This window comes from Pterocles gutturalis, unplaced genomic scaffold (assembly GCF_000699245.1).
Source record: "Pterocles gutturalis isolate BGI_N339 unplaced genomic scaffold, ASM69924v1 scaffold10203, whole genome shotgun sequence".
NCBI lineage: Eukaryota > Metazoa > Chordata > Aves > Pterocliformes > Pteroclidae > Pterocles > Pterocles gutturalis.
Window position 1 is genome coordinate 1 of NW_010125592.1, and position 12997 is coordinate 12997.

The window sequence follows — 12997 nt, forward strand, 5'->3', positions numbered from 1 at the left end:
TGGGGGCCACACAGAGCTGTTCCTTTGTAGCTGCTGTTCTGACAACTGCCCGGACATCTGTGTTTCAGACGCGGAGCTGGGCGTAGAGGAATTCGTGGTTGATGTGCGGTGTTGTGTTTACAAAAGTTTTGGTTTTCTGGAATTGTAGGTAAAATGATAAGGAAATGTGGGAGGATATCGTCTAATAACGAACTTGGAAAATTTATTTGAAACGTGTCAGAGGGTGGTAGAAATAGAACAGATGGCTAATTTGAAGAAGAAAGTGGTTTTAGTGACACATTTTTTGTTTTCAACTTCTTGTACCCCACTTCATTTGAAAACTGCTTTTGTGCCCGTGTCAGAAATTGCTCACTAGAAACACTTTGCATCGATAATGTATCTGTGAGTTATAATCTGTGCAGACCCTTTAAAGCCACTTTGCACATGAGAGTTCTCTGTATCAAAATTATACTTTGGAATTTCTCGTTAATATAACTTTTTTTTCTATGCCAAAGAGATCGTCATTGAGATGCTATTGAGCATCACTTCATCATTTATTTCTAACTTTTTTTTTTTTTGTTCTGGTGCTATGCGTTGACCATATCAGGGCAATACTGAAGTTTTATGGCAGAATATTTATGGTGAATATATGTAAGAAATGTTCTTAGAGAAGTCATGAATTCTTCGAAATCTAATAAATGGTGCTTGATTCTCAAAGACTATAATGGTTTCATATTGTTTAGTATGATATTTCAGTTTGGATTTGCTGTCTTGATAAGTTTGAATGTGATTAGAGACTTTGGGATGTGACTTTCCAGAAATAAAAATAATTGTAAAGTGTTCTTATTCCTTAAACTTTTTTTTTTCCTGTGGTTCTTTGACACTCTTAAAACAGCCTTTTCTTTAGAATGTGTAGTAGTGTTTTTCTCTTCCTGTTCCGTGTATTAAAGCTTAAACAGGATGATAGGTACACTGTGGTAGCTGTAGCTTCAGCCCTAGCTTTCAGAGTGGTTGGACCTAAAGCTCGCTGTTTATCAACAGATATTTAAACTATTTTCAGGAGGATGCCTGTGAAGAGATTTAGCAGCACCCTGTTAGGTGTCTTAGGGGTGCCACTGGATGGCATGAGAAATGTAGGTAGAGTTACGTTTCAGAAGCCTTGAATTTTTCTAGTGGTATTGAATAAAATTGTCAAAAGCTTTTGAAAAATTTTTGTTTTAAGGGCTTTGCTGCGGAAGGATCTCTGAATTTTGTCTTCAGTTGCTAATGTACTTTCAGCTTCGCAAATGGTAACAGGCTGAGTGGCCAGCTGGCTGACAGCATCCCCGTAATAGTTGGGTCAGGGTAAAGCAGAGCCTTCAAACCCCAGTGCTGGATGGTAATAAACTGTGATGGAGCCCCATTAGTATCACCAGAAGAAAAAAAAGTTTTGAAGTAGGCCAGATATGTGGATTCTGTTAGAGCAGGTGAGAAGCAGAAAGCAAAGTTTTAGAAGAAAAATGGATGATCATAAATACATTACCCCATAAAGTGTTACTCATATACATAATACTAGTTTTCCCAAGTGTATTGCTTTGCTTTCATACATTATCAGAATCCAGGGAAGAAAAAATACCAGCTTCCCTAGGTTCTGTTAAATGTAGTGTTGCCTAAAGGTGAAGTTAAAGGAGTATCTTTTATACTTTAAAGAGCATCACTCCTGTTTAACAGGGATGAGATGCTCCTCTAGGTAGGTTGTGCTGCGCTTTGAGCTTAGTGAAATTAGTATAAAATTTTATATATTAGTGACACACATGCTTACTGAAGTTTTTGTAGGGGTGTTTTCCATGTGAAAACACAAAAATTCCCCAGTGGTTTTCAGAGCAAAGCTAGAGAATACATTTCACAGTGCAGTAGATACATATGCCAGCATAACTGTGAATTTTAGTTTTTATTAATCAGATGTAGATACTTAAACTCACCTTCAGAAGATAAAGGGAAAACCTAGACCAGGATATTCTGCCTAAGTGAGATGTTTGGAATTCTTACGTGTGGACATAAAGTATTGGTTTTTTATAACTTGGTCTGCACAGCAGTCCTGAGTGAATGTTGAAATGGTCTTGGAAAGAACAAAGTAAACCTTGAATGAAGGTGGTCTACTTGTTCAGATTTTTCTGAGTACTCTGACCTTTTACGGTCCAGTAACTGGTACTTTTCATAATGGGAATTGAGTAACAGAAGCAGTGCTAGTAAAGCTAAAAGTAAACAGGATTTTAAATATCAATAGGGGGGAAAAAAAAATGTGATGGACACTTTTTAAGATGCTGTGAAGGCAAAAAGGATGGTTGGGATAGTTGGGACCTGTTTTAAAGGTGAGGGGGTGTCCTCTTCCATCCTTACTCTAGAGACATGTTCTATAAAGGCAGAATTCCCTTCAGAAAGCCTGTACTCCAGAATGATGCATTTAAACTTGCCTCCTTTTAATTTGATCTCAATTTCTTGACCTGTCTTTTGTAACAGGTGTTCTCACAATGTTGTGGAAAAACTGCAAACTCCTGAACTGGAGTTTCTTGAGTGCTCTTTCCTGACCTGTAGCATTCTGACTCCTCACACTTGCAGAATGTGCTATTCTGCTTATCAGTCAAAATACAAAAAATATAAAACTGAAAATGTGATTCTGAGCTGGTCTTAGATGAATAGTTTTAGGTCTCTTGAACTCAGAACTTGCTTGAGCTCAGTGCACTTGACAGTTTTCATAATGCCATGATGGGATGTCTTCTAAAAAACTCGCACCAACTCTGAATGAAATAATTTGACCTCACGGCTGATGTCTGTCTGTCTACTGGAATGTCTTCACCACCTTGCAAACTAGCATTTTAGAGAAGACATTTCAGTGGATTTTAAACCTTGCCCTTCCCTGGGCCATTTTGTGTTGCCATGCTAGTACGGGGCATTACTTTGGTTACAACTCAGATTAATTCTTGGGCTGCCGTGCGGCATTGTTATGTAGAGCTTCCAGAAAGGATGGGGAGTTCCCTGGGTCCCTGTTTGAGTTGAGGGTAGGTCTGGTACCCATCCAAAACCCAAGATGGTACAGTGGAGCTCAGGCACTGCCTGGCTGGGAGTCGCCAGCAGGTTGGGGACCTCCTGGGGGGTGTGCTGTCAACGAGGTTAATGTCCCCTGGCCAGGTGCTCAGGGCAGGCTCAGCTGGATCTGTTACCACCTTGTCTCCAGCATTGCTCTCGCTTGCCCAGTCATGCGCTGAGGTGACAGGCAGTGCCAATAGGACATTAAGGCATCGGGCGGGCTGTTTAATCAGATTAAGGATTGAAAGTATTTTAGACTTTTATTGACTGGCCCTCTCAAAGCAGCGTAGGTGCTCTTTTGGAGCACAGTACTGTATCATAATGATGCAAATGAAAGTTCCATGAACTGTTTGGCCTACTGAATTAACTAATTCAGGAAATGGTGATACACCAGTTGTAGATGAGATCATTGATACCTATTTTGGTGGAAGCTGAAAATCCAGAAATAGTAGTCCAGTCTATTAATCAGGGTGTTTCGAGGCAGTGCTGTCAGTGCTAGCTACACAGATGATTTGTTTGTCGCAAAGTGTGCAAGTGGTGCTGATTAGAACAGCGTTTTAAAAATCACATAATGAGAAATATATTTTTAAGCACTGGGGAGAAAATATGTTCTTGGGAATTACCATTTTCTGGTGGAGACAGTCTGGCCTGTGAGCAGTCATTTTCATCTGTTGCTCTGCTGATCCTTCCCCCAGTAGCCTGATAGCTGGTGAGCAAGGCATCTTAGCCTAATAAAGGCTCTTCTTTGTAGTTTCATATATAGACTTGTCTTCTGATGTTTTGATAAGCTTCTGTACTTTATCTGGGTCAAAATACTTCTTCAGATAGTGCTCGGAGAGGTGCTTTTGCAGTGCTGTCTGCCTCAAAATGGTGGATTAGAGCAGGCCATAAAACAGGAACTTTTCTCAGTAACTTGTTCACAGCATACATATGGCACAAATTATTAAAACTAGCAGATTTTCAAAATTGCAGATGAATTTAAAAGTGGGGTTTTAAAATTGTGCGTTAACTGTAAAGCAGTACAAACTTCAGAGGATAACTTGAGCTGTTTGTACTTTTATTGCTGGAAGAAGGTTGTGGACACTCATGCAATTTAAGATTTTTAAGTCGGTGTGAGGCAGCAGTCGAAGTAGCTATTGTTTAAATTGTCTGTCTCCATTCATTCCTTGAAATACTTCTTGCCCTTGACTCTTACAAGCGCACTGTTGCCTTGTAGAACAGGTAGCAAGTTTTAGACTGTTACGTCTCTTCTACTCTTGACTTTAACATCCAAATCTTCCTTCACTTTTGCAAACTTTCTGAGTTAATGGAATCCTTATTTTTAATCACAGGTCAGATTGGCAAAAGCCCAGTAGCCACTCTCTGGCCATCACTGGCAGTAAAACAAGTTGTGTGCTGTAAGGGAGTAGGAATCAACTGTGTTGTTACCTTCAGCTCTGTAGAACACTTCTGTTGGAGCTCTGGTGGGACAAGTGTGAGGTCTCCTTGTTGGGTGTGGTGTCCTTGCTCACTTTGCAGATGTGGAGTGCAGTGGTGAGGCAGAGTGACACAGCTTTGCGGGTTCTGGTAGTCACCAGGTCTCTGCTGGGGGATGTTGCTGCCCGTGGGGAACAGGTTCCTGCTGGGAGATGCCAGTTTAGTCTGAGAGTTCTTAGACTGAGCTGACATCTGTTAAATTCAAATGGAGCAAGCAATAATTGCCATAGACTTCAGAAACAGCGCTCCAGCTTTAGTCCTTTCCCATTTAAAAAAAAAAAGTTAACTTATTAGTCTATGTATTTTGAATTCACCTTTAATAAAATTTCGTCACCAAAATTAATTCAGTACAAATAAAGCCTTTACTTCTCCAAGCTATCGTCAGTCTTCAGTTGCTCCATTTAAATGCGTACTGATTGACTTGTAAGGTGAATTAATTTTTATATCAGTCTGTTATTAGGTGGCTGGAGCTCTCTTCGCTGTGCACTTAACAAGCAGACTGATCTTTGCATTTTAAGCTTAGTCAGTGTCTCAGGTAGTTGTTTTTTTGATTTGATCCTTATGTAAAAGGTCAAGAAGGTTTTCCTCCTCTTCAGTGGACTCACATGGTGTAAGCCAAGGCAAAGCATGTGTAGCTTCAGGCGCACACTGTTTTCTAAAGGCTTTTCAAGGCTGTCTTCATAAGTAATTTTGTTTGAGTCTCTCTGCTCTGCAAAAAGTGATTTGAAAGGATTCCCATCTCTGGTTAATTCAAACTAGGTGATTAGCTCAAGAGGGGAGATACCACTTCAGTTTGAGCCAGTTCTGCCCTACTTGTGAAAGCAAGCTTGGAAAAAACCCTCAAATTTCTGTGATCCAAATTGTAGCACTGCCAGTTTCGTTTCCATTTGAATGTAAGGCCCTGAGCCACTGGGAGTGTGGTTGTTGATGGATTAAGCTCCAAGAAATAGGTGGCAGGCTCTGGTCTCCTGTGTTCTGTCAGTCCTGAGCACTAGCAGCAGAGGTGAGTTGTTTTTAGGTAACAGCTATGAAAGCAATGGCTCAGAGTTTTCATGTTGTAGCTAAGTGCCTGTTTTGTTGCAGGGCAAGCTGGTCAGACTTTAGAATCTGGCTCATGCATGTGAGACTCTGCTGTGGTTTGTTTTTCACCAAAGATCTGTTTGTTTTGTAGCCTAACACAAGCAAAAGCAACTTAAAACTAGATCAGGAAAGAACCTCCGGCATTAGCAGACTCTCCTTTAGTGACCTTTGAGACCATTTTGCTGTTGGCATTCAAACTATTTAAGAAAAAAAAGATTTTGCTGCTTATGCTTGATTATCAAACCTGAAGATTTCTTGAGATGTACTTAGTGTGCTGAGACAACAGAAGCATGAGATTACATATAAAATTTTGCTTTTAGATTTGTAAAGGGATTCTCTGAAGTGCTATGTAGTTACATATTAACATACATTCTTACAAGTTGACTGATGTTTTTCCTGTATTTATGTTGTTTTCAGAATACACAGATGATACCGCCCTGATTCCTAAGAATTCGTCAGTAATTGTTAGAAGAATCCCTATTGGAGGAGTTAAAGCTACCAGCAAAACATACGTTATGTAAGTGTCCAGAAAGCATTGTATTCTGTGTCTGTTAACTTCTTTTGTCGATATTAGGCTACAGAGGCATTCAGATTGTATGCTTCCTGTTAAACCTGCTGTTAGTTTTTCTTGTAATGGGGTAGGTCTTCATGTGTCTGTCCCAAAGCCGCCTTACATTTTTACACCTGCTGGGACATGGGGTTCAAACTCCAACAATGGTGACTTGAAAGATGATTCTATTGAGTTTGTTCTTGGGGTTGTTTTTTTGAGATCCAAGTTGTAGATCCTTTCTCGTCTATGCAGGGAGATTCCTTATTATATGTGTTTGCTTTTATAATAAAGGCAGATACACATTGTAGTGTAAATTTATAGTTTGTTCCCATTTGAGAAGAGTCCGATTCTCCGTGTTTGACTGTTTCTTGCATTGGGGACTAGGGGGGCAGGGTATGGCAGGTATTCTTACACCCCAAATCTGGGGTTTTTGCATACGAGTTATAGAGGAAAGGCCAAGGGCTGCCAGCTGATGAATCAGGCAAGCAAGAAGTTCCATTCGTAAGTGATTCCTATTAGCTTCCTGAAGGCAGTGTCCATTTCAGGCAAGAGAAAGAGAGCATCCTAAAGTGTATTGCCTTTTGTGTGAGTGCGATGAAGGAATGCTTAATCTTTTCCAAACTTGAAACTCGGGAAGCAGTTTAGCACGTTACCAAATGCTAATAGCTATCATCGTAGTCTTTTTTACCCTAAGCTGTTATCTGTGCTCCAGGTTTTAATTTTATATTCCTAAGATTTATGGAGTACTAAAATTGGATGTATTGATTAAAATTACAGATATTCAAATGCAATCCTGCCTAAGGATTATTGCTGTCATTTATGTATTCGTACAATCCAGTTCTCTATCAGCCACGTTAGCATTGTTGGACTGGTCGTGTTTTCCAGCCACCTTGAAGATACGCCTCTCCACCACAATTAGTAGATATTATTATTGTGGTTTTGCCATGTCTTTCTCATGCTGATTCTCAATAAATGAAGTAGACTGATGAGTTGGTGTGTCTCAAACAAACAATACAGCAGCGTCCTGGTACCCATGAAGCATTTGCAAGCAAAAAACTTCTGAATTTATGTGGCTCTGCATGTAAACTTTGGACATATTAACTGCAGTAGTTGCTGTGCTTTCAGGCACTACCTAGTAATCTCAACACCATGGTGTTGTGCTAAAAAACATGGCCTCGTTTTGGGGGGTTCATTTAAATATGTGTGCTCAGCGCTGTCTGGTCAGTGGCTCCTCCGTTTCTGGTTGGATGGCACCCTCTCTGCTATTGTAATGCTGCCCTAAAATGAGAGGACAGATGCTGCTAGCATCCACCTGTATGTGGTGATAAGAATGGCACTGAAATGCTGCTTTAGCATTGAAAATTAACCAGGCAGTTGAGCTTTCTGTTCCTTCAGCTGGAAAAAATTGCAGAAGCAACTGGTAGAGTGCTTAATTTTCAGGAGTGATGAACGTACAAGGCGTAATGGCCTTCAGAAATGTGTTACTCACCTTAGAGTATGTTCTTCAAGGTGGATGTATGAAGAAACCATTGTGTGGTAGTCTAAAGTACTTCCTTGTGCTTCCTCCTCTTGAGGAGGTATGTGTCTGTAATTGCGAGTCTGGGGGTGTTGGAGCAGTGGCAGGAAGCACTAGCCTTTCTATTTGTACAGCAGTTCCACAGCAGCCTTTGAATTGCCTCTGCTCATGGGACACTTGGGATGATGTGTGAATTGTTTGTTAACTATGTCAGTGTTTGCATGTCTGATTCATGATGAGTAGCATGCAGATACAGATCAGTGAGTATGTGGAATCTCAGCAAGTTTTCAAATGTAGTGCATATTTCCTAAAATATTGTAGCATTTCAAGATTATCTTAAAGGAAATTCTGGCAATTAAGACCTTTTTTTTTGTCACAGGACTCCTAAATCGCACAAAATCGTAGAAACTGCTTTCAGGTGACATTTCTACTACTATTTTTAGTCAATATAGCATATGTAACAAGTTTGGTATTTTGGCACTTTCATGGCTCAATATGGTAGATCTCTGAACACAGTGCTTGGGCTTCCACAAAGAAACACTATGCTGCGGACATTTTTATGTTAGTCCTTTGTCAGATGACTGATTTTTTTTTTTTTTTCACTTAAGTAAACTTACACTTTGAAGTGTCTAGACTATCGCAGTTGTTTTTTAGAAACGAAAGTACTGTATTTGGTACCTGTTTGTAGTACTAGGTGTGCAGGTTGGCTACAGCTGCCTTCATCTTTTGATGGTTGGTTATTTAAGAACACAGAACTGTGGTACAGACTTCATATTTTTGGTGCTTACATAGCAGAGACAAAATATCTGAGGACTTCCTCTTGCACTGTTATGTTCTATATCTGTAAATTTCAGAGTAACTTGTGACAAAGCAAAAATGTGACTTTTGGGGGTTTTTTTTAGTTGCACTGAGTGTACCGAGAGAGAACAGTTTATATATGCGAATAAATTTCCACATTCGCTAGACTATCAGAACATAATGTTTTGATGTTCAGGTTTGATAATCTGTTTTCACTGCTTTGTGTTGGGTACAAATGCTTTATTTTAAATTCTGATCACCTTTATTTCTTCTTTTAGAAGTCGAACTGAGCCAGTGAGTGGAACATCAAAAGCAGTATGTAAAAACACAATCTCACACTTTTTTCTACACACTGCACTTAATTCTAAACAATGTAGCCTCTTATTAATTTTCCAAACATTAACTTAATATATTTTCCAGTAAAATATAGCGTATGTTGTAAATACAATGTATTTGATTCATCATAGTAAAAACTGAGTAATGCCATCATTTGCACAGTTCTAATGTGAATATTGGTATTTGTGCCTAGTGATGCATTGTATTTCATATTGAATATGCTAGAATATCTCCTGTATGACTTTGTGTTGTACAGATCATGTATGATCGGCTTCAGATCGAGTAGGTTCAAGGTTTGCACAATTGAACATGGTGCCATGTTCTACATCTGTCTGTCTATAGCTAGTAATATGTATGTTTGTATAGGTTGTTGTGTGCTTTTTGTTTCTTGCAATAAAAATTGTTTGGAGTGTATTTTTTGCCATTTTCACATTGTATCACTTAGCTTTTGTTTTTGAATACTTTTTTTGCCTAAGGGTTTTTGAAAATGTTATCAAAAACCGCTGAGAAACCATTGTTGTTAAACTTGGTACTGTTCCTGACTTATCACTTGGGGGTTCAAACAAATACCAAACCCAACATCTCCCGTACATTTTGAGGACAGTTCTGTGCAGCTAAATGATTCCTTTTCATGTCCTTAAATACCTGGGTGTTTGTTCCCAAAACTGTGTAATCAAAGTGATATTGTTTGGGCCCCTCTGAGTACGTAAATGTCTTTTAACAGATTGCCGTGAATTTAAATATCGTTGCTACACAGAGTGGTATTCTAAAGTTCTGCATTTGATCTTTCCACTTTATCTGATGAAGCGGTTTAGTTTAATAGTTTGTCTGCAAATGAAAATACCTGATACAAATTTTGGCACGAAGTTAGAGCCTGGTGCATTTGTGGGTAAAATCCCTGTCATTTTTCTTCCGTCTGCAGTATGGATGTTTGGATCTGGGTGACTTCAGGGTTGGATGCTGCTTTAATTTCTCAAAGGTTAAGCCTTTCTTTAGTATACCACCACTTTGAATTTATATTTGGAAAAGGGGCAGCATTTTTCTCCAGGTTTGAAAACACTTCTTCTGCTGCTAAAATATAAATAAGTAACAGACTTGACTGGTAATGATCTAGATCTTGATCTGCGACTTGGGTCAAATACCGTGTGTAACTACACATTTCAAAATAGTCCTTATAGTACAAAAAATACTATTTGGTGTGTTTTATTTTTCATCTTTATTTTAAGTATAACTGCTTTTTCTTCACTAGTATGGTGTGAGGCATTACACTAACCCTGGATCATTGGATCTGATCACTCAATAAGCTGTTAGGATAATTTTATCTAGAAGTTAATGAACTCTGGGTCTGTGTTCTGCGAAGAATGCAGCCTCTGATTCTTGTGGAGTGGTGTATAATCAACTTAAAATTGAAAACTTTTTGTGTGTAGGTCTAAAAACACTAAGTCTAAATGTGACATCCGTAATTCTGTTGCTGATTGATCTGAATTCCTTTTTGGACATGAGTGCCTCTCATTGTGAGTTTGAGTTAGTTTGACTGGCCCAGTGACCCTAGTAGTTAATGTAATGCATTTATGTGAACCACGTTTATAGTATTTGATCTAATTCAGATGGGTTTTTATTTCTTGAAAAGTTATTTTTCTTTTTGTTTACTAGCATGTGTATAAACACAAATCACATGTTCATAAATAAAGTTAACATTCTTTTAGCCTCGTGTGTTCCCTGGCATGTCTGTATTACATTTCTAAGTAGCATCTCACCATGAGCTAACATAGATGTCTTTAAAAAAAAAATAAATTAGGAAATATCCTGGAGTGGGAGGGAAGACTTAGTGTTAGAATTAGTTAAAGTAAATGAAGGACAAAGCAAAACCGTTCCCTTCTTGTTTGCTGTGACTGTGCCTGCTGTGGGTTGTGTGTAGCCATAGGGAGGGTGGAAGCCTTGCCTCTCTCTTCACCAGCTCACTCTCCTGTAGCAGCACTGCAGCCTCAGGTGCTTGTAGGGTTGGAGACACTACTAGCGGTGGTCTTAAAGCTAACTCAGGTCTCTGTCTAAAGTGGGGGGGGTTGGTTTTGGTGGGGTTTTTTAGATACACATATTTCTGTCTATATTTCAAAGCAGAACCTGGATCTTAACTGTGGAAGGAATACATCGTTGGAAAGCTTGCCAGTTATTGTTGAACAGTAAAAGCAGCAAAATTAAAATTGGGGTTTTTTTTAAAAGGATGCACAAAAGCTTATACTTTGTTTCTTCATTGGCTTGCTCTTATGTTAGCTGTCATTCTACACTTGCAAATTTGTGCTGTTGTCCTGCTGTTATTACAGCCAAATGAAGGAAGTGGATTCTTTCTTTCTCAGCATTGCTGTTTCAGTAACTGCAAGGATATCCAGTTGGCGTTTGTCCTTAGAGGCCGCAGAAGTGTGGAGAGTCATGCTGATAGTTTTAGCACTGTCAAGCACAATTGTCATCCTTCCTGGATGAATTTTCAGTTTAGCCAGGCTATCAGGCTTCAGGAAACCCCTGCAGTTGAACTGTAGCACTCCAGCAGTGACATCAGCCTTTTCCTCCTATTTTCTGGCCCCTTTCCCACTTGCTTGATGTTAGTTTCTGTTTAGTCGTCTTCATTAAATGGGAGTTAATACATTGACTGTTGATTCTGGGTTTGGGGTTTTTTTATTTGTGGGGGTTTTTTTTCAATTCTGCAGTACTGTCTTAGGGTTGTATACAGGTTTCATGGAGATGTCGTTTCTACTTGACTGATTTGAGGGACTGGCAGGAAATACTTAAGTAGAAATGTAAAGGAAGACAAGAGACACAAGAATGTAGGATCATTGGAAGATGGCTATTGGGCAAATGTACTAAACAGTACATTAATTATCTATTTGCTGCTCTTGATAACTATTTAGTAGAAAGAGTACTATCGCCTCCTTTAAGAAATTAGACTCTTGCCTGCAGGCCATATAATAACTGCTTTCTGAAAAAAAAATACAAGAGCTAATTAATAGAATATTAACTGCTTCAGTTACTGGTCAATACTAGACTGTTTAATACTAGACTCCAGTAGACAGTTTTGCTGATTTCTTCTTTGCTTCTGAAGAAACACAGAATGATAGTGGTGGTGCCTGTCCTGAGAGAACACAGCCTTGTTCTTCCACATACAAAAAAGAGTGGCCTATGGAGCACAAAGCTTCAAAATACTTGATCAGGCTTCCTTTTTACCATAATAAGGTATAAAATGCTTTGAAAAGAAGGAAGAATCAATCTTCTCGTTAAGACTTGCAACAGAAAGAAGGTCTCCTTTTCCCGATCTGGGTGTTTGTCTCCAAAGGCACGTTTTCAAGAGCTTTCAGTAATACAGCAATGCTGGATGTGCATTCCTAAACACATAGAGAAGGAGTGAGGAACCCTCTTCTGCATGGAGATATTTTTTCCCCCAGAGTCTGTTGAAACTTGTCCGTTGAATTCTTTCACTACATTTAGGTAATAAAGGGCAAGAGCTTTTTATGAGGAAGGGTTTTAATCTCTTCCATTCAATTTAGTGACCTCTTGAGGAGACCTGTTTGGTTTACATTGTGAAATATTATTCTACATTTTTGAGCAACTTAAGTCATAATAAGCAGGGATTTGAGTGTTTTGCTGGTAACGTTTTGCTAGTCTAAGCTTAACTGCTGCTCATGACATAATTCAGTATACTAGAAAAGGAACTACATAAGAGTTAGCCTTTTTACTTGTGGAAAAACTGCACTTCAGTAGTAATTCTCACTAAACACTGCAGTCCGTTACTAACTAGGGGCCAGAGGGCTTCATTCCTGCAAGCTGTTCCAGTAGGTAGCTGGAGAAGGAGGAGTGTGGCTACAGTGGAGAAAAATTTACAGGATTGCACTCTGAATCCATGTTTTCATCAGCAAGAGTATGCTTGCGCTTGCTTTTGTTCATTTAGTATTGAGCTGCTATTAAAACTTGGTTTTCATCTGATAGCAAGGAAAATATTAAATTCTCACACTTCCCAAACTAATTTGGATAGTATGGCCTGTGGTCTAATAAAATAGAAGAAGTTGGTTTTCTCAATTTTTATAGGCTACTCGGTCATGATAAATAGCTTTTAGATAAATAATTTAAGCAGGTGTTTTTTTTTTTTTCTAGGCAAAGTGGTGGGTTACTTTTATGTCTGATGCTTTGGATTGGTGTTTTTATTTGGG

At 39.0% G+C, this 12997-nt stretch overlaps 1 protein-coding gene across 1 annotated transcript; it reads left to right on the plus strand.

Annotated features, from left to right (window-relative positions):
- Positions 1–6018: 6018 nt before the first annotated feature.
- On the plus strand, positions 6019–10335 carry LOC104465537 (E3 ubiquitin-protein ligase RBBP6-like; the record flags this gene model as incomplete). Its single annotated transcript, XM_010078628.1, has 3 exons — positions 6019–6118; positions 8744–8838; positions 10229–10335. Coding segments are annotated over 3 exons (302 nt in total), but the record flags the coding sequence as incomplete, so codon positions are not given.
- Between the last annotated feature and the right edge of the window lie 2662 nt (positions 10336–12997).